General features: G+C 36.4%; 1 protein-coding gene across 4 annotated transcripts in view; it reads left to right on the top strand.

Annotated features, from left to right (window-relative positions):
* CCDC88A (coiled-coil domain containing 88A) overlaps positions 1–21,477 on the top strand; it is a 148,447-nt gene that overhangs the window by 15,687 nt on the left and 111,283 nt on the right. For all 4 annotated transcript variants that reach the window (XM_066267154.1, XM_066267153.1, XM_066267152.1 and 1 more), the window contains exon 3: positions 10,430–10,538. In XM_066267154.1, the coding sequence (XP_066123251.1) occupies positions 10,430–10,538 (109 nt within the window). The remainder of the gene's footprint in view (positions 1–10,429; positions 10,539–21,477) is intronic.

The raw sequence follows: 21,477 nt of genomic DNA, 5'->3' as shown, positions 1-21,477 counted from the left end.
AAAAAGATTTTCTTTCTTTTTTTTTTTTTTGTATTTTTCTGAAGCTGGAAACGGGAGAGACAGTCAGACAGACTCCTGCATGCGCCCAACCGGGATCCACCCGGCACGCCCACCTGGGGCGATGCTCTGCCCCTCCGGGACGTCGCTCTGCCGCGACCAGAGCCACTCTAGCGCCTGGGGCAGAGGCCAAGGAGCCATCCCCAGCGCCCGGGCCATCTTTGCTCCAATGGAGCCTTGGCTGCAGGAGGGGAAGAGAGAGAGAAGAAGGAGGGGGGTGGTGGAGAAGCAAATGGGCGCTTCTCCTATGTGCCCTGGCTGGGAATTGAACCCGGGTCCCCCGCACGCCAGGCCGACACTCTACCGCTGAGCTAACCGGCCAGGGCCAGAAAAAAGATTTTCATACAGAATTAAAAATTTTTTGAAGTAAGTTTCTATGTACATGTTATTAATTATAGCACATTATACTTTGGAAAATATTTTTGAAGTTTTTCTCCATTTTAAAGGGCTTTATTGCTTCTCAAAAATGACAGTGATACCTGTCACTGATAATTAATCAAGTGAACTATTTGACCCTAGGAGGTTTTATGGACTTTAGGTAAAGAATCCTTACTCTCTTGAATTGATAGTATGGGGGTGAAAGCCATAAGCTGGTCTGGAGCATAAGCTACCCTAGAATACTGATTAAAACAAATCTCTGTGACCCCATTGTAAGATTAAGGACAAGGGGTGAAAGTTCCATCAAAGATTAGTGATGCCTATTGGTGCTATAAACAACCTTTGTTTCATTTACTGGCCATGTAGTTAACTATCGTATGAATAAAGGTTCTGTTACTTTATGAAGGCACTAGTTAGCATAATATTAAGTAGTCAGGTTTTCAGACCAAGAACAGGAATTGATTGGGCAAATATTTATATATTAGTTCTCAAAGTGAGATCAACAGATTTCTGGGGTGTGCTTGTCAGTCAGGTCAAAATTATTTTCATAATAACATTAAGATGTCATTTGCCTTTTTGGCTTGTGTTGCGAAAACATTGATGGTGCAAAGTAAATGTGGGTAAAACTGCCGACACCTTAGCATCAATCAAGGAGTGGTTCCAAATTGTACCAGTAGTCATTCTTTACACAATGTACTGGCAGTTAAAAAGATATTCAGTTGCACTTAAAAATGTCCTTGATGAAGCAATAAAAGTTATTTATTGAGTTTTGATCATTGGGTACATATCTTTAACACAAAATGGGAAGTATGCGTTAAACATTTATGTGATGATTATCTCAAAAATACTCATGATTCTTTGTGTTGCAAGCTGAACAAGTCTGTATTTTGTGGAACATGATTTTTACTTGAAAGAGCTACTAAAAAACTATAGTTATTCAGACTTGAGTGTTGAGCTTTTTCTCAAAAATGAACAAAGTGAGCCTGTCACTTCAAGGAAACAACTGATAGTATGTGCTATCAGTGATAAAATTTGAATTCTAGAAAACATGAGCTAGTAGCATCTCAGGATTTAAAGACTTTTCTGATGAAATTGGAGGTGATATTAATCAAAGTGATTTCCTGTATTGAATAATAAAATTTGCCTAATTTGGAAGATCTCTGTATAACTCGGTTACTAAATATTTTCAAAATAATCAATGCATAATAAGAAATCATGGATGTGTCATTCAACATGCCATATAGAACAAAGGAAGAAAAGGTCATTGATAAGGTTCAGATCCCACCTTAAAACCAACCTTTAAGAAAGGACCACTTTACTGACTTTTAGTAGTATCAGAGAATTTCAGTAATTATCTGAATAAGCTATTAAAGTACTCTTTCTGATTGTATCTTTGTCAGTTTTCTTCGTGTACTTTGAGCAAAATAGTGTACCACTGCACGTTGTATGCAGGAGCTGATTTAAGAATCCAGATGTCTTCACAAGTATTAAAGAGATTTACTCAGTTGTAAAAGAATGTCACTCCTCACGAAAATTTTTTGTTTTTGAAAAAGATGGTTATTTATCATAAAAATATGCTCTTTATGTTAACATACAGTGAGTTTATTTTTAGGTGGCTGAATAAATTATTTTTTAATTCTTAATTTTAATTTTTAATGTAAATATATATAGATATAACTCACATAAACAAAAGCTGTTTAGAGTCCTCAGTAAATTTTAAGATTGAAAAGGGGTCCTCAGACTGAAAAGTTAGAAAATATCTAGGCTGATATTTTAAGGGCTCGTGTTGGCCTGTTCTAAAAAGTAAAGGGTAGCTCTTCAGTCATTTTATACACTTCGGGTAAAATTAAAGTTAAGTGTGTGTATAGTATTGGATTTTTATTCTTTTTGGGTCTGTTTGCAACTTTTAAATCAGAATGTTAGTTCTGTTTGTTAAATCAGTGAATATCATGCTGTACCGCTGGCTCAGTCTTGGCCTAGTCAGAAGATGTCATAGATATTTCTTCAACCCTTGACGAGGTAACTTAATGTATCTTAAATTATAAGAAAGTACTGAGGGGGACTGTTTTTGATAATCTCTATGTGGCAATTACGTATCACATACTTCACCAAGAATAATTGTTCAGTCATTGTAAAGATTGAATTATGTGAAACTATTCTATACGTATATAAAATATTAACATTAGGTTTTATTGTTGGCAGTTATACACAATAATTCAGTTTGTGAGAAAAAGGAGAAATTAAGGTAAAGGGATACTTTTTTTTTTAAACAACCCCAGCCTTGGCTGGGTAGTTCAGTAGATTGGAGTGTCATCTTTATGTGCCACAGTTGCAAGTTTGATCCCCAGTCAGGACGCATACCAGAACCAGCCAGTGAATACATAAATATGTGAAACAACAAATCCACATTTCTCTTTCTCTCTCAAATTAGTAAATTAAAAAAAAAAGAAAAACCTAATTTCCCTGATTATTCTCAAGGCTAAGACAGATACCTTACTACTTAGATAACCCTAAATGGTGATATTTACCCTGTTAGTTATTATTATTTTCTTTGTATTTTTCTGAAGTGAGAAGCAGGGAGGCAGAGAGACAGACTCTCATTGGCCCAATTGGGATCCACCCAGTATGTCCACCAGGGGGCAATGCTTTGCCCATTTAGGGTGTTGCTCCGTTACAACTGAAGCCATTCTAGTGCCTGAGGAGGAGGCCATGGAACCATCCTTAGCGCCCGGGCCAACTTTGCTCCAGTGGAATCTTGACTGCGGGAGGGAAGGAGAGAGATAGAGAGAAAGCAAAGGGGGAAGGGTGGAGAAATAGAGGGATGCTTCTCTTGTGTGCCCTGGCTGGCAATCGAACCTGGGACTTCCACATGCTTGGTTGGTGCTCTTCCACTGAGCTAGCCGGCCAGGGCTTACCCTGTTAATTATTTTTAATAAAGCAATCATTCTGGCATATGCACAATTAAAGTTAGATGTGCGAATAACTTTGTTATTTTAAATGTTTCGTAGTGGCATTCAAATGTTATATAATTATGTTGCCATATAATATATCTCAAAAAAATTAAAAAAAAACATAAAAACTCTTGCATAGAACTAGTTTTAAATTAGAATGGCATGATCAAAAACATGAGCACATGTAGTTGTTAGGCACCAACACTAAACAGATGGTCCAAGAGGATACATACTAGGTTTACAGTCTGGTTAGAAGAACATAAAGCCATTAAAACTATCAGATTTCTGTTTCTCATAGATATTAGTCAATGAATAAGTAAAGACATAATCCTTGCTTATACAAGTACCAAATCTTATAATATTAATGTTGTAGAATTGCTAACTTTTCCTTCATCTATTACCCTAATTTAAAAATTACTATATACCATGGTAGATAATAATACTATTGCCTGTTTATTGAAATTAATACATTTTGTCATAAGTAGGTCGTTTATAAATGTGAAATTGCTTGAAGCTCTTTTATGTTGCCATGTTTCATTTAACTTCTGGCTGGACAGATTTGAGCTATATTGCTAGGCTATTTGCCTCTAAAGCATTTTCCAGTTTTTATCTTACAAAAAAGAGATTTGATTTGTGATAATGATGGTTTAGAAAGAGCTATGTGTGATTTAAAAAGTACTTGTTCATATATCAATATGTATCATTCAGTTGCTTGTCTTTTATTTTAGAGAAAGGCCTTTCACAAAATAAATTCTTTGTTTAAGGTATGTTTTCAAAGGGAATAATCAAAACTTCATTAATTATGGTTATTCTGAATTAATTTTTGATTAGCATTTTAAGTATTAAACATGAAGGAAAGACAGAATATTTGGAATACTTGATAGACTACAGTTTCTCTTTAGATGTACACCAGAAACCTGTATAATTATATTAACCAATGTCATGCCATTAAATTTAATGAAAGTAAATAAATCTATAAAAATTTCTTCATAGAGAATTTTAGAGTTATACTGGACTACATTCTGTTACTGTATGAATTTGATTTTTCTTGTATAAAGAAATAAAGCTTAACTTACATGAAGGAATGGAGTGCTTTCTGTCTTTTTAAAGAAGAAATTATAGATTTTTATTTTCTTATGTTTATGTATAGTCTCACATATCTTATGCCTGAATCTCTAGCATTGAATCCTACTTGCTAGCCTCATCAAATATGCTTCAGATAATTAATACAGCTAAGTATGCTTCAGATACTATTACTTATTTCTTCCCTAGAAGTAAATAAAATGACCAGACTTCTTAAAACAGGATTTTTTGGGGGTGTTCTTTCCCTCTTTAAAAAAGTTTTTTATGGTTGAAAGAATTATTTACTACAAAAAGTTTCATAGAGAACAGCTTGTCCTTCCCTCTTCAGCCTTTTAAGCAATTCCTTCTTTCATTTAACCCCATATACTATGGTAATAATATGCCTACCCTGGTATTTCTTGATTAATCCCTTTTAGACATTAGCTGTTGACGTCCTGATAAATAGATGAGATTTTAGCTCTTTTAATGCCCCATCTGTATTTCTCCTGTTTTTCTAATGTATTTATTATAAGTTCAGTTAAATCAATAATCAGTATTTATAGTTTAACTATACAGGTTGAGGCAAAAGTAGGTTTATGAATGTTGGTATGGAAAATAATAAATAATAATACAAGAATAAACTGTGTTTTGTGTACTCACAACTGTAAACCTACTTTTGCCCCACCATGTATATAATATTTCCTGAAGAGCTAGGTAATGTATAATTATTACATTTTTCCTTATAAAAAATACTATTTTTCCTGAATTTACTAATTTACTTAATTTCAGTAAATCTGTTCTTAAATATTCAACTCTTTTTCATAGGAGTAGAGTTTAGACTTCTCAGGCAGTTTCACCTAAGATTAGTTTCTCTCACATAAGATAGATCACATTCTTGGGGTGAAAGGGCTTGTTTTCCCTGATTCTAGCATATGTCAGTTTGACCCTAACTCACATTAGGCATGCATCAGATGGGAAACCCAAGCCTTGTAATTGGAATTTTATTGCTCTCTAGGTCCATGCTTAGCAGTTATGCTAGTATTCATGTCCGGAAAGTTTATATATAGACTGTGATGTGATATCCAGTGATTCTTGAAAAGTAGGAACTTTTCAGTTCATTTACATACTAAAATAACTTGTGATTGATACAGTGTGGATTAGAAACTGAAACTGAGTCTCTGTACCTACCTAGGTATCAATCAGCCTGCCCTACCAAAGAACTCCACTATTCTGTTGGCTTTCCTTATGAGTCTACTAGATCATAAAAATCCCCTTAAATTCCATGTAATTATAGCAAAGATTTGTAAACACAAAGCACCACAGTTTTAATAATAGGCTGCCAAAAACTTTTTATTTTCTTATCTTTGAGATACCTGTTGAATATGATACTAATTTTAGGTGTTGAAGTACTTGTCTATAAATTTTTCAACATGCTTTCTCTAGCTTATCTAAATTGTACTTTACACTTTTCCCCAAATTCCAAAAATAATTGATCTGTTATCCTTAGTATATAAAAACTAAACACTTTCCTCTTTATGTTCAGACTTGTCTTAATTTGTTACAAACAGGCTTTCTCAAAGTCTGAGAAAACTTAAAATTTAGAAATGTTTTTTTTTGTTTTGTTTTGTTTTGTTTTTTTGTATTTTTCTGAAGCTGGAAACGAGGTGGGGGGGGAGTCAGACAGACTCCCGCGTGTGCCCGACCAGGATCCACCCGGCACGCCCACCAGGGGGCGACGCTCTGCCCACCAGGGGGCGACGCTCTGCCCCTCTGGGGCGTCGCTCTGTTCTGACCAGAGCCACTCTAGCGCCTGGGGCAGAGGCCAAGGAGCCATCCCCAGCGCCCGGGCCATCTTTGCTCCAATGGAGCCTTGGCTGCGGGAGGGGAAGAGACAGAAAGGAAGGAGAGGGGGAGGGGTGGAGAAGCAAATGGGCGCTTCTCCTGTGTGCCCTAGCCGGGAATCGAACCTGGGACTTCTACATGCCAGGCCGACGCTCTACCACTGAGCCAACCGACCAGGGCCTTTTTCTGTTTTATTTTTTAGAAATAAGTTCTTTTTACAAAAATTTTTTTGAAAGATTTTGAGGAAACCAAAATTGTAAATTCTTAACTTGCTAATTCTTAGAAGAGCTTTAGGCAAAGGAGACCTCAAGGCTTTTTGGCAACTGAATAGATTTCAAAATATCGTTTGAGCAATGCTGGACATAAAATTTAAAAAGAAACTTTAAAACTTTAGTTTTAAAAAATCATTTTAAAGAACATAAGCTTGGTAACAGTCCTTCAAGGACAAAAATAATATTTACTGTGTAAAAATTTTAAAAGTAGGAATGAGCCTGACCAAGTGGTGGTGCAGTGGATAGGGCATAAACCTTTGCGTTTGGCTTGAGTGTGGGCTCACCAGTTTGAGCATAGGCTTGCTGCTTGAGCATGGGATTATAGACATGACCTCACGGTTGCTGGTTTAAGCCCAGAGGTCGCTGGCTTGAGCCCAAGGCCACTAGCTTGAGCAAGGTGACTGGCTCAGCTGAAGCCACCAGGTCATGCACGTATGAGAAAGCAATCAATGAACAACTAAAGTGCCACAACTATGAGTTGACGCTCCTCATCTCTTTCCCCCTTACTGTCTGTCTGTCTCTCTTAAAAACAAAGGTAGGAAAGAAATCACACATGCTTATTAGAATATTAGACCTCCATCCCAAAGTATAATCCAAATTATATATAGTGTCATGTAATAATGTGTTTGTACTCTAAATTTATACAGTTCTTTTTAGTTTCTATCATTTTCAGTTATAATATTGAAATCTTAAAAATTTACTCTGAGAATTAAATATCTAGGTTTATGATAAAATACCACTAATGAACTGACTGGAGAAAGAAAATGAATCTTCTTTAGTTTGTATTGTGAAAACAATTAGGACTATGCTTAAAAAATACAATAAAAACATTTATTATACATGGGTTTTATAGAAAACATTGCTCAAACCTTTTTCTATCAGTCTTTGTTTTATTGAATGATTCTGTAAGAGAAAAGGCTGATAGAGAGTAAATAAAGGAAACTAAGATCTTAGGCAAATTATTACTTTGGACTTTGATTTTATGATTTATAGTGAAACTAGATAATCTCTGAAGTATTTTTTTAGGTCTAGATATCACCAGTGTATTAATAGATATTCATGAGTGAGAAGTATGAAAGGGGCTTCAAATATAGAGCTGAGAAACTAGAAATAAAAAGATGTAAGAAGGTTACAAAGGAAAATTAGAGAATGTCTATGATTGCAAATGAACTTTCCATAACTCTAGGTCAGGGGTCCCCAAACTACGCATGCGGCCCCCTGAGGCTATTTATCCGCCCCCCCCAGCACTTCCGGAAGGGGGCACCTCTTTCATTGGTGGTCAGTGAGAGGAGCACATTGACCATTTCATTAGCCAAAAGCAGGCCCATTGTTCCCATTGAAATACTGGTCAGTTTGTTGATTTAAATTTACTTGTTCTTTATTTTAAATATTGTATTTGTCCCCGTTTTGTTTTTTTACTTTAAAATAAGATATGTGCAGTGTGCATAGGGATTTGTTCATAGTTTTTTTTTATAGTCCGGCCCTCCAACAGTCTGAGGGACAGTGAACTGGCCCCCTGTGTAAAAAGTTTGGGGACCCCTGCTGTAGGTAGTATACCTAACATTTTTGTTACTAGGGTGTTCCTACTTTCTTCTCTCAACTCAGGTATATTTTTCTATACAATGGTAGCTTGACTTAAGCTTTCATACATTAAGTAATACTTCCACATTAGGTACTCAGTATTTGTTTTACTTACTAAAAGTATACCTGAGCTCATTTTATAAAACAAGATTTCCCTTCAGCTCTCTGGGTTTTACAAGACTTCCTGACCATGTGGCTGTTTGTCTTTCTCTGCCATGACACATGATCTGACCTTTGTGGTACAACCTCCTTCATTTTGTTAGTAACTAGTTCTGGTTGATGCTTTTATCTCAGAGACCCACTTTTCCAGTTATACTCTTGTTTGCCTTGGGCTGTTCATTATTTCCCTGGCACTCAGCGTAAGTCAGTCACAGTCCAGAGGGTCTTCCTTCTATATGTTTGGGTGAGGCTGAATTTTCTTCATATACGTGAGCCAGACTAATAACAAACAATAGATTAAATGCAAGATTAAAGTAAAGATGAGCATCAACCTGTTTTTAAAAATTAAACGAAGTGTTAAAGATTTGTAAAAATAGGAAAACAATGTCTCTATCCTCACTATTTTTTTAAAATTAAAAATTTTATTTTTAAAGATATTTAAAATGTACATAGTAATGATTTGATACACATATACATTCTGAAAGGATTCCCACCATCTTGTTAATTAACGCATCTATTACCTCACATTTTTACCTTTAGTGTGTGTGTGAACATTTAAGTTCCAGTCTTAGCAAATTTCAATTATATAATACAGTTTTATCAACTATTGTTATCATGTTTTACATTAGATCTTCAGACTTTATTCGTGTTAAAACAGAGGTTTGTACCCTTTTACCAACCTCCTTCTATTTCCTTCAGCCCCTGGCAACTACTTCTCTGTTTTCTGTGTGAGTTTTTTTAGATTTTACATATAGGTGAGAACAGAGTATTTTTCTGTCTCTGACTTACTCCATTTAGCATAATACTGTCAAGATCCATCCATGTTGTTGCAAATGGCAGGATTTCCTTCTTTTTCATGGCTGAATAGTGTGTGTGTGTGTGTGTGTGTGTGTGTGTGTGTGTATCAGATCTTGATTCATTTATCTGTTGATGTACACTTAGGTTGTTTTCATATCTTGGTTATTGTAAATAATGCTGCAGTGAACATGGAAGTGTAAATTTTTTTTGAGATTCTGTTTTCTTTTCCTTTGCTTTATATACCCAGAAGTGGGATTGCTGGGTTATACAGTAGTTCTATTTTTAATTTTTTGAGGATCCTCCATAGTGATTAAACAAATTTACATTCACATCAACAGTGCATAAAAGGTTTCCTCTTTTTCACATGCTCACTAACACTTGCTATCTCTTGTCTTTTGATGATAGCCATTTTAATAGATATGAGGTGATAACTTATTGTACTTTTGATTTGTATTTCCCTGATGATTAGTTATGTTGAGCACCTTTTCATGTACCTGTTAGCCATTTGTATGTCTTCTTTGGAAAAATGTCTGTTCAGTTTCTTTGCCCATTTTTAAAACAGATTGTTTGGATTTTTGCTGTTGGGTTGTATAAGTTCTTTATACATTTTGAATATTAATTCCTTATTAGGTATATGATTTGCATATATTTTTTTGTCATTTCATGGGTTTGCTGAAATAAGCTTTTAAGTTTGATGTAGTCATTATGCTTGTTTATTTGCCTTTGTTACCTTTGCTTTGGGTGTGATTGATTTTGTCATTCTTAATCATGGCCTGTATTTCTTCTTCAGTTTCTTCTACTACAGAATCCCTAAACCCTTTGCTTTCATTAAATCTACAAAGATTACCCAAGATAAAAGTATTAACCTTTGTCATCACTGCAATCTTTAATTAATTTCCCTGAGATGTTGCCTATTTACATATAGTCTTCATTATCCAATGAGAAAATACAGCATTTATTGGTTATTAGCTCATAGTTTATATTCTTGATTTAAGTAAATTTTGGGTGATGGAGATATATATATTCAAGGAAATAAGAGGTTCTTTATGCCAGGAAGTTGTAGAGATAAAATTAGAATGAAGAGCAACATTTGACTTAATGTTTCAAATTTATTTTGCTACTGTCTTAGAAATATCAGATGCATTTTTATTAATTAGAAGCAGAGAATATGTTTTTAAAAAATCATCTGTCCTTTGAATCATCTCTCTTCATACAGATGAATGTAAGATTTGTTTAAAGAAAAAATGTATTATATGATTTTTTTAGTCATCTATAGGTTGATAGATATATTTCAGTATAATTTTAAAGTATTAAAAATTTTTTTTTCAGTAATCCTAAATCGGAGAGTCAGAGAGTAAATAAAAAAGTCAACAATGATGCCTCGCTTAGAATTCATAATCTGTCCATCTTGGTGAGACAGATAAAAGTTTATTATCAGGTAAGTGAGTTTTCTTTTTCATCTAGTATTTTAATAACTGCTTGCATATTCACATTTTTGTGTTATTTAGTATCAATCACCTAACATATTAAATGCTTATTATATGCCAGGTACTGGCCTGTTTGCTGGAATTAAAATGGTAATAGTCTGTTTTTATGCGGTATTATGATACAAGCAAGCACTTCATTATTATCTGATTTTACAAGTAATTATTATATTTATGAATTTTTAAAACTAAACTAGTTCCCAGTTTCCTGAGAATTTGTGTAGTGCAATACTTGGTTAGCCTGAAGAGTGTACTTCTTATTCTTCTTTTATTTAAATATGAGCATTCTCAAGGTTATCAATATACCTCTAAGCATCGCTATAGCTGCATCACACACAAATTTTAGTATATTGTATTACTTAAATATTTATTTCTATGAATTTTCTAATTTTTGTTATGATTTCTTATTCACTTATGAATTATTTAGAAGTACGTATGCTTTTTAGATTTCCAAACATGGTATTTTTCAAGTAATCTGTTGATTTTTGATCAAAGAATATGGTTTGTATAATACTGATTTCTTTTTGACACTTGTTATAAATTACGTGGTTTAGCCTAGTATGTTGTCAGTTTTTTATTCCATATGTGCTTGCAAAAGATGTGTACTCTGTTTGGGTGCAAAGTCAGAGGAAGCTTGTTTGTTAATTGTATTGTTGAAACCTTTTGCAGCCTGATTAGTTTTGTCTCTTGATCTGTCAGTTACTGAGAAAGATGACCTGAAATCTCCCATTATGATGACAGATTTGTCAAGTCTTCCTTTGTACACTATAAAATTATGTTATAGGGTGCAAATGATTTTAAAATTGTTTAGTTATTTGAAGAATTATACCATTTATCAGTAATTGTTTCTGCATATTTTTTTCTCTCCTTGTTTAAGTGTTTCACTGTATATCTGTTTTTATAGAGGCCACTCTCAAAAAGTATACCTTTCATATTTACCATAGCAAAGGCTAAAATTAATCAGTGTCTGTGTTCTTTTATGAATAGTACTATGACCTTAGAATGCTTTAGCTCTAGTCATTTCCCCTTTCACTCTTAAGCTGTTATTTCTGGTGTTTTTGTTTTTTTTAATCTTGTAAATTAGATACTGAAAATACTGTCAAATAAAATAAATTCAGTGTTCTTTTAGGTCAAGCTACATGTTTTCCTTTTCATCCCCCCTCTCATGGTTTTTTTTTTCCTATCTCAGACCTGCCTCTGGGATCATTTTCTTACTGACGTATATCCTTTAAATGTTTGTTTGGAGAGGGTTTGTTGATAATCAAGTTTCTCAGTGTTTATTTGCCTGAAAATGCTTTTATTTTACTGCTATTCTTTAAAATTTTGTTGGGTTAACAATTTTCTTTTATTTTTTTTTTTTTTTATTTTTTTTTTATTTATTTTTTTTTTTTTGCATTTTTCTGAAGCTGGAAACAGGGAGAGACAGTCAGACAGACTCCCGCATGTGCCCGACCGGGATCCATCCGGCACGCCCACCAGGGGGTGACGCTCTGCCCACCAGGGGGCGATGCTCTGCCCATCCTGGGCGTCGCCATGTTGCGACCAGAGCCACTCTAGCGTCTGAGGCAGAGGCCACAGAGCCAACCCCAGCGCCCGGGCCATTTTTGCTCCAATGGAGCCTTGGCTGCGGGAGGGGAAGAGAGAGACAGAGAGGAAGGTGCGGCGGAGGGGTGGAGAAGCAAATGGGCGCTTCTCCTATGTGCCCTGGCCGGGAATCGAACCCGGGTCCTCCGCACGCTAGGCCGATGCTCTACTGCTGAGCCAACCGGCCAGGGCGGGTTAACAATTTTCTATCAGTGTTTTCCAGATTTTATTTTTAATCTTTGAATTTTTTATTGTTCTGGAGCAGTCAGCTATTCATCTAATTTTTGTTCTTAGGTTAAACGTTTGTTTTTCTTTCCTGGATGCTAATTTTGTATCTTCTAATACTGGCTTTTTCCTATACTATTATCTGGTATACTTCAATTATTTCTATTACATTTATACTAGGCTTTCTTACTCTGTCCTCCATGTTCTTAAACTTTCTTTTATATTATCAATCTTGTGCTACATGCTGAGAACTTTTTGAGGACCCTCTTCCCAGTTTGTTAATTTACCCTGCAAATTTGTCAAATCTCTATTTAACCACTTAATTCTTTTTTTAAATTTTTATTAATTTTAATGGGGTGACATCAATAAATCAGGGTACATATATTCAAAGAAAACGTGTCCAGGTTATCTTGTCATTCAATTCTGTTGCATACCCATCACCTAAAGTCAGATTGTCCTCCGTCACCTTCTATCTAGTTTTCTTTGTGCCCCTCCCCTCCCCTTCCCCCTTTCCCTCCTTCCCTCCCCCCACCCCCCGTAACCACCACACTCTTGTCTATGACTCTTAGTCTCACTTTTATGTCCCACCAATGTATGGAATCCTGCAGTTCTTGTTTTTTTCTGATTTACTTATTTCACTCTGTATAATGTTATCAAGATCACACCATTTTGTTGTAAGTGATCCGATGTCATCATTTCTTATGGCTGAATAGTATACCATGGTGTATATGTGCCACATCTTCTTTATCCAGTCTTCTATTTTTTTCTTTACAGTGATTAAAGCCTTTAAGCAAACTCTTGGCCAATACAGCAAGAATCCATAAAAGAGTAGTATCCTTAACATGTTCTTCAAGTCCAAGTTGGCCCCAACACCTTGCCAAATCCCTGAAAAATGCAACCCAACCCCCACTCAGTCTGTTAGTAGCTGTCACAAGGAGCAGGAGGAGTCCAGGAAAAGTCCGCATGGCTCTGGAATTGTTGTCACAATTCTATACTTTGCAGCTCACATCCAAGTCCCAATGACTGCTGCTTCTAGCTGGTAATGATTCAGGTAGACTGGAAAAGCCATCTGCAGCATGTGAGGATATGGAGCTTCTGTTCTCCTCTGCCTGGAGAGATGAGACCAGGGTGCTTTTCCCTGGAGCTCTGCGACTGTGGCTTGGTAAAGAGAACCTTGGGATACACTAAGCTGGGTGGCAAAGGTTGATTCATAATAGAAGTTGGCAAAAGAGGGAAAGAGAGCTCTAAATTAGGAGTAGGTCCCAGCCTGAAATATGAGTGGGGCATTGAGGTAGGAGGAATAAAGGTAACACTATATATTAAACAAAGCAGCAGAAAATAGGACTGTCAGCACCCACAACAGAGATCTTCGAGGGAGGAATAAAAAACTTGACTATTCAGGCAAGACATAGTTAAGTGGCCCTTGTGCAAATGAGATCAGTTCACCTGCTTCTTGGAAGAAATACCCTAGGCTTGTCCACAGTGTCGTAGATGGGGCCGACGGCCCTGGGCACCTTCAGCCTTCAGTGGCAAACCCCAGCTTTCTGGGCAAGGTTAGGTCATAGGTGGCTGGAGCAGGACTGGAAGAGACTGAACCCTCTCTTAGAGGAGCGAGGGGGAAGCCTACCTTCCAGTGTCCCTGTTCCACTTAATTCTTGATCCTAAATAGTTATATTTAATTTCTAGAAGTTGTGTTTGATTAGTTTTACATTTGGTTTTTTTAAAAAATTTGTTTATTAATCATTCTTTTAGTTCTTTCATTTTTTTTTTTAGAAATTTAAAATGTTCTATTTTAGATTTTATGTCTGGTAATTCCAAAATCTGAAACCAGATCTATAGGGATCTGAATCTGCCCTGTATATTCTGTTTGCTGTTTCTCATGCTGATTGGTGGTGGCAGTGTGTTTGTGTGTGTGTTGTGTGTTTTAATTGTGAGTTCATATTTTGGGGAGGAAGTTTATCTGTGGGAATACTTTCGTGTCTAGGCCAAGTATGCGTTGCTTCAGAGAAGATTTGTTTCTTTTTGTGCAGCTAACCCAGAACCACTTCTAGTTTATTTTAAGCAGCTTTATATTATTTTAGAAGCAATATTTGTTTACTATAGAAAACTAGAAAAGTGTAAAATATGAACAGTTCCAGTGCCTTAATAAAAATTACCACATTAGTGCCTGAATATATATACATACTTCTGGATCTCTTTTTCTGCATCTGTGTGTATGTAAGTGATACATTTATTTGTTCATATATATATGTATATGTTTTTAGTTGGGACTACATTATTGCACATCCTAAGAGAAACAATCTTCCTCAATATCTACCAAAGGCTAAGAAAAACAGCTTTTTCCTTGCCTTCCTTTACAGGGTTCAGTTTTTTTCTGTTTAACTGAGAATTGTCTTTTTAGTTTCTTCTGAGTTCAGTCATATATTTTTAAAGATTTTTTAAAAATCATTCAGAATTTTTGTATTCCTTTCTTCCTTTCTAATATTGAGTACTCTTTGTTGCCAGAAATAAAAATCTATACTAGATTTTTTAGGAACATTTTATCTTTTTATTTTTCCATTGATTTTTGAGAGAGAGAAAGGGAAAGAAAGGGGTGGGGATAGAAAGAGATAGAGAGAAGCTTCAAGTTGTTTTACTATTTAGTTGTGCGCTAAAGGGGTGGGATAAAGACAGAGAGAAGTTTCAACTTGTTTTTCCATTTAGTTGTGTGCTCACTGGTTGCTTTTCATATGTGCCCTGACCAGGGATTGAACCCTGTGACTTGGCGTGCTAGGATGATACTCAAGCCACTGAGCCACCCATCTAGGGCCCTTTAAGTCCAAATGTTATAATTGCCAAGATAATATTAACAATTTGACTTTTCTTGATTTCACTGTTTTTTTTAGCTACATCTGTAAATATTTCATTAACATTTGCTGGATGACCGTTTATATCCTTTTCTTTTTGTTAATCTAAGTTTGAATACCAGTGGACTAATTTAGGGCTGAAAGTGATTGAATATTGTAACATTTTGTCAATACTGTTTCAGATATTTAAAACATATAATATTACTGAGGGTTGAAATTTCCCTTATATGCAGTAGTGGGATTCAACTGGTTTGCACTGGTTCGGGAGAACCGATACTTAATTTTTTGTTGAGTTTAGCGAAGTGGTTGTTAAAAGGGCACTTTTAATCAGGGCTCTCTCTAAGATGGGTGCCTGGGCAGACATTCAACGTGGAAATCACAAATTTACATTCCTCACTCTTTGTTAACCTTCATCTGCGTAACAGTGTATTCTAAGCGCCCATAGTAATGTTCATTCCATCCATAGGTGAAAAAAAATTTGACGGAACTATGCTTATAATATTTATTTATTCATTTCATAAAACTCATTATACCTTTGATGAAATACTACATTTTGATTCCCTTGCATTTGTTACTTTAGTAAACAAACAAAACGTAAAGAGAAAAAGTAACAAACAACCCAGGGATGACAAGCTGTCATTTGTTTGAGCTTTGTGTTATGCCCAAAATTCCCCTGAGTTATGAGTATTGCTTAATATTTTTTCATAACTGTTTTTAAACTTAGAATGTAATCTAGTTTTGTGTACCTCTTTTATTGTTCTTAAGTATTAAATGCATGAAATAATAAAATACCTTTTGGTATATCATTTTTTTATACTTGAAACTGTCATTAGGGCAGAGAACCGGTTGTTAATCCCACCACTGCTTGTACCACTTTCCTGTGCTATTCCTTTAGAAATAGTTTATTAAACCATCTCTGTCTGTCCCTGTGCTTCATATTCTTAGATAAAACGTTTCTAAGGCACTTGTGAAGTATCTTTAGAAATAGTTCAACCATCTTATGTACAGGAATAATTTGACTTATAAAATTATTTTTTATTCTCATGTATGTAACCAAGATAGATAAACATGGCCTGCTTTAATATGACAGGTTTCAAGGTAACATTGTCTCAGTCAGTACAGTTCTTGTTACTTGTTCAGTTACCTGTCTTCGGAAAAATTTGATTTTCCCCAAAAGTCTTTCTTAAGCTGTTAATTTTGTATCTTAATATACCTGTCAGAAAAAATATTTGATGTAAAATATTTGAGTGTATTTTGATTATTCTGATTCAAAAAATGAGAGTGAATGTGGTTATGTTAAAATTCACAAGTATAGGCCCTGTCTTGTTGGCTCAGTGGTAGAGTGTTGGCCCATTGTGTGGAAGTCCCAGGTTTAATTCCCAGTCAGGGCACACAGGAGAAGCGCCCATCTGCTTCTCCACCCCTCCCCTTCTCGCTTCTTTTTTCTCTCTCTCTTCTCCTCCCCTCCTGCAGCTATGGCTCTATTGGAGTGAGTTAGCCCCGGGCACTGAGGATGACTTCATAGCCTCTGCCTCAGGTGCTAAAAAATGGCTCTGGTTGCAGCAGAGCAAGGGTCCCAGATTGTGCATAGCATCGTCCCCTAGTGGGCTTGCCAGGTGGATCCCGGTTGGTGCGCATGCAGGATTCTGTCACTGCTCCCCCTCCTCTCACTAAAAAAAAATAATTCATAAGTATATGTCTTAAGGTTTTTTTTTTTAAATGGATTGGTAAACATTAAAGTCATCTTGCAAAAATGATTCCTAGGGGGAAAGAAAAATTGGTGGAATACCCTGACATGATTTTTTAGTGGGGGGAGTTGTTTCAGTGTATATTTTCAGTAATGATAGATTAATTTAAGTGCAAATATTCTTCTTTTGTTTTTATTTTAATGACTTAGAATATGTAAAAGCTAAGGAAAAATGATAATGTAATGTCATTGAGATTTCTTCTCTGCTCCTCTAGCTTTTATTGAATGCCAAGGCATTGGTGAGTAGCACAGATTTTGTCCCTATTCTCATGGAATTTATGGTTCCAGTAGAGGGATAATAGAAAATAAATAAATGAAATAATTTTGATTGTGATAAAAAATGACAATGAAGTAGTAATATGGGCTCTTCAGAGAAGTAAATGCTAGAGAGATAATAGACAAGACAGTGAATAAAATAATTTTGATTGTGAGATCTAAGGACAATGTGAGAGGTCTTGAGAGAAGTAACTGGTAACATTGGAGTATTGGAAAAGTTTTTTGTTTTTTTTTTCTGAAGTTGGAAATGGGGAGGCAGTCAGACAGACTCCCGCATGCGCCGGACCGGGATCCACCCAGCAGGCCCACCAGGAGGCACTGTTCTGCCCATCTGGGGCGTTGCTCTGTTGCAACCAGAGCCATTCTAGCGCCTGAGGCAGAGGCCATAGAGCCATCCTCAGTGCCCGGGCCAACTTTGCTCCAATGGAGCCTTGTCTGCGGGAGGGGAAGAGAGAGATAGAGTAGAAGGAGAGGGGGAGGGGTAGAGAAGCAGATGGGCGCTTCTCCTATGTGCCCTGGCCAGGAATCAAACCCGGGACTCCTGCACGCCAGGCCAACGCTCTACTACTGAGCCAACCGGCCAGGGCTGGAAAGTTTTTTAAATGTACACTTTGTTATGTTCAAGTGGAAATAGTGTGCAAGGAACAATCTTAATCCAGTTTCAGAACCACCAGCAGCTATTGTTTGGTATGACTGCACTGGCTGCATTTAAATAAGTATTTACAATGTACAAACTTTCTTACAATGCTTTAGCAACATAAATTTTAATTCACAGAAGCTTGCATATCAGTAAAAATGTTTTTTGGCCCTGGCTGGTTGGCTCAGTGGTAGAGTGTCAGCCCAGTGTGTGAATGTTCTGGGTTCAATTCCCGATCAGGGCACACAGGAAAAATAACCATCTTCTTCTTCACCCCTCCCTCTTCCTCCCCACCCCCTTCCTCTCCTGCAGCCATGGCTCAGCCAGTTTGAGTGCATTGGCTCTGGATGCTGAGGATGGCTCTGTGGAGGCCTCAATATTAGGTGCTAAAAATAGCTGGATTGTGAGCAAGGCCCCAGAGGGGAGTTGCCAGGTGGATCCCAGTCAGGGCGCATATGGGAGTCTATCTCCCCTCCTCTTACTTGGAAAAAGAAGGGAAAAATAAGAATAAAAATGTTTTTTATATAGCCAACTAAAAAATACAGTTGATATACCATTTTTATAAAAAGGTAATACAAAATCAACTAAAACTAATAGGAATGAAATTACTTGTAATATCTTTCAAAGCACCTCTACTGTAATTTTTCTATTAAAATAATCTCTGCCATTTCTGTCTTGTTTTGTCTTTTTCTTTTTGTTAAGTATTGCCATTCTCCAAATCTTTCTGGACTGTCTTCATACCATGGTGAAATTTCTGCCTATTCAGGGAAATTTTGCATTAATGGTCTGAAAACTTTCTCAGATTCTTTATATTTGAACATTTACATCCATTTAAAAATTGCCACTTTCTCCTTATTTCCACTTCCACCAAAACTTCTCATTCCCTGCTTTATTTTTACCATTAGCATTTATCACTGAAAACATTTACTTATTTTCTATTTGCCCCTGCTAAAATATGAATTCCATGAGATCAAAGATATTTGTTTGATCATTGCTGTATTTCCAGTGTCCAGAACAATGTCTGGCAGATAATAAACATGCAATAAATATTTGTTGAATGAATGCCTATCCTGATTTTCTTAAAACTTTATATTCTTTCAATTGTATTGATAAAATTTTCTTTCTGCATACATTTTTTATAGGTTTCTTATAATTTTTATAACAAAATATCTTCACTAGTTCATATATTAATACATATCATTCTTCACCCATCAGTTAATTTGTTCCTTCTTTTTAACAAAGTCATATTTATCTTGGGCTTATTTATGTATTATTTTTCCATTTTTTTTAGTATCTTAAATATAAACATTTTGAGAGCTAAGTGAAGTCTGGAAAATCTGAGGATGATATAATAGAACTTACACAATAGCAGTCAGTTTTTGTAGCCTCTGGTCTATTTTATATCTTGTCTATATTAAAAAATTTTTTTTTATTAATTGATTTGAGAGAGAGAGAGAAACATCTGTGTTCCACATATTTATGCATTCATTGGTTGATTCTTGTTTGTGCCCTGACTGGGGATCGAATCCACAAGCTTGGTGTATGGGATGTAATGTTACTTGTAAGATTGGAAATAGGAGACAAGGATTTTTTTTTTAATGTAGCTAGACTCCTTGAAGAACCATTAGAAATGGAGGTTTTAGAAAATTTTGAGTTTTTAAAATTTGTATAATTTTTATCTGCCTTACCTAATATTAGTACTGGCAGATATAACTTAAAATCAACACTTGGAAATAAAGTAAAATTTTTTTCCTCGTAAATTTCAATATTTAATGAACTTTATAATTTTTTAAGACAATACTTTTATTTCACTACCTACCTTTCCCAACAAATGTCACGTACATGGTAAACCACAGAGCCAAAATTTAAGCTTAGGCATTCCAACTCAACCAGACTATGCTATATTAGGCATTTATAGTCCACTATACTAGAATACATTTTGAGATACATGGAAGTAAAGTAAGTTACAATGTAGCAGTTTACTATAGCAATTTGCATGGTCCAAATATAATCGACTTCATAGTGTAATGGTCAAACCATATTAACCGAGGTCATTGATAATGCCATATGGTGAAAGGAAATATGAGATTGCTTTCATCTTGTGGAAAGACTGAATTAGCATAAAAGCATTGAGTAACAAGAGTTGGCAGGAATTGGGAGCCAGCTGAGGAAGAGAGTGGAGGAAAAGAGGTAGCAGACCATATTGAAGATTTCTGTCTACTTGGATAGTTTCCTTACAACAGTGTACCAACATAGAATGTTATAGCACAGATGAATAAATTGCCTTGAAAATATAAATTGATGTTTTCTAGTGGATTCATCAATTTTGACTCATGTTACACCAAAATAAGTATTGCAAATGAGAATTATCTTTAATATTGAAGTTGAGATCAAGTTTTCTTTCTAATAATTCCAGATTAGTTAAAATTTAAAGCCTCTCTTTATGAGAGTGAATTTAAATGTTCTTTATTCTGTCTTAGATGATCTTCACTAAATGGGTTGTAAACAAAACAGTTGATTGCTTTTTTATATATATTTTATTTATGATTTCTTTTAATATGTTCAGTGATAGTCCTGATAATTTTGCTTCAAGGCAAGTGAAATAAATATTAAAATTCAGAGTAATGGCGGGGTAGGAAGCGATACCGATAAATCTCCCCCAAAACTCAACAAGATCTTCAACCAGAAACAGAAAAACCTATACTTGGAGCTTCCAGATGCTTCGCAATACACCCAAAGGTATGATTGAGTGAAAAATTGGCTAAATATATAACCAAACCCCGAAGGAAATAGGGAGTAAGAAATGCTCCGCCTTCCTCACTAACCTAAACAGGGTGGCTTTCTCTGGTAACTGAGAATATAGAAACTGAGGCGGGCAAAGGGGGTGAATAGATCTAGGCCGCGACACAAACGGCCGAACCAGGCTGTGGTACGGAGATCCAAGCCGAGGAAAATCTGATCCTGGGGCAACCCGGGCAATACAAGCTAACACTCGCGCCAAACCCAAACAAAGAAAGACAAGCGGAGCGGCCATTTTACCCGGTCTCCTGGTCGGTGCGCAGTTAGTGGGCGAGAATTTCTTCCTAGGCCCCGAGAGTGGGTGCCCGTGTTGCCCCATGGAGAGGCAGGGTCAGAGGCCTTTCTGTGGGCCGAGGGCAGAGTCTCTGGGCAGCCCCAGCGCCCTGGGAAAGCCACGCACGGGAGGGAGTGAGAAGTAATTCCAACGGTGGAGATTTTCCGTGCTGGAGGGTGTTTCACTCAGAGGGAACCGCAGCCGGCCTCATATCCTGGTTTGCGCGTGCAGATAAGGAGTGAGCGATTCCTCCGAGTGCCTCGGCAGTGCGCGTCCGTGTTATCGCACAGAGGGGCAGAGTCAGGGGCCTTTGTGTGGGCCAAAGCGGAATCTCGGGCCGCCCCAGCGCCTTGCAAAAGCTGCGCACGGGGACGGAGCGAGACTCAATTCCAACGCTGCAACTTTTCCCTGCGGTTGGGGGTTTCACTCAGAGCGTGAGACTGCTGGCCGGATATCCTGGTCACAGACAGTGAGTGAGAGTTTCCTCCAAGCGCCCCAGAAGTGG

Source organism: Saccopteryx bilineata, chromosome 3 (genome assembly GCF_036850765.1).
Source record: "Saccopteryx bilineata isolate mSacBil1 chromosome 3, mSacBil1_pri_phased_curated, whole genome shotgun sequence".
Taxonomy (NCBI): domain Eukaryota; kingdom Metazoa; phylum Chordata; class Mammalia; order Chiroptera; family Emballonuridae; genus Saccopteryx; species Saccopteryx bilineata.
This window is presented reverse-complemented; position numbering and strand designations above follow the sequence as displayed.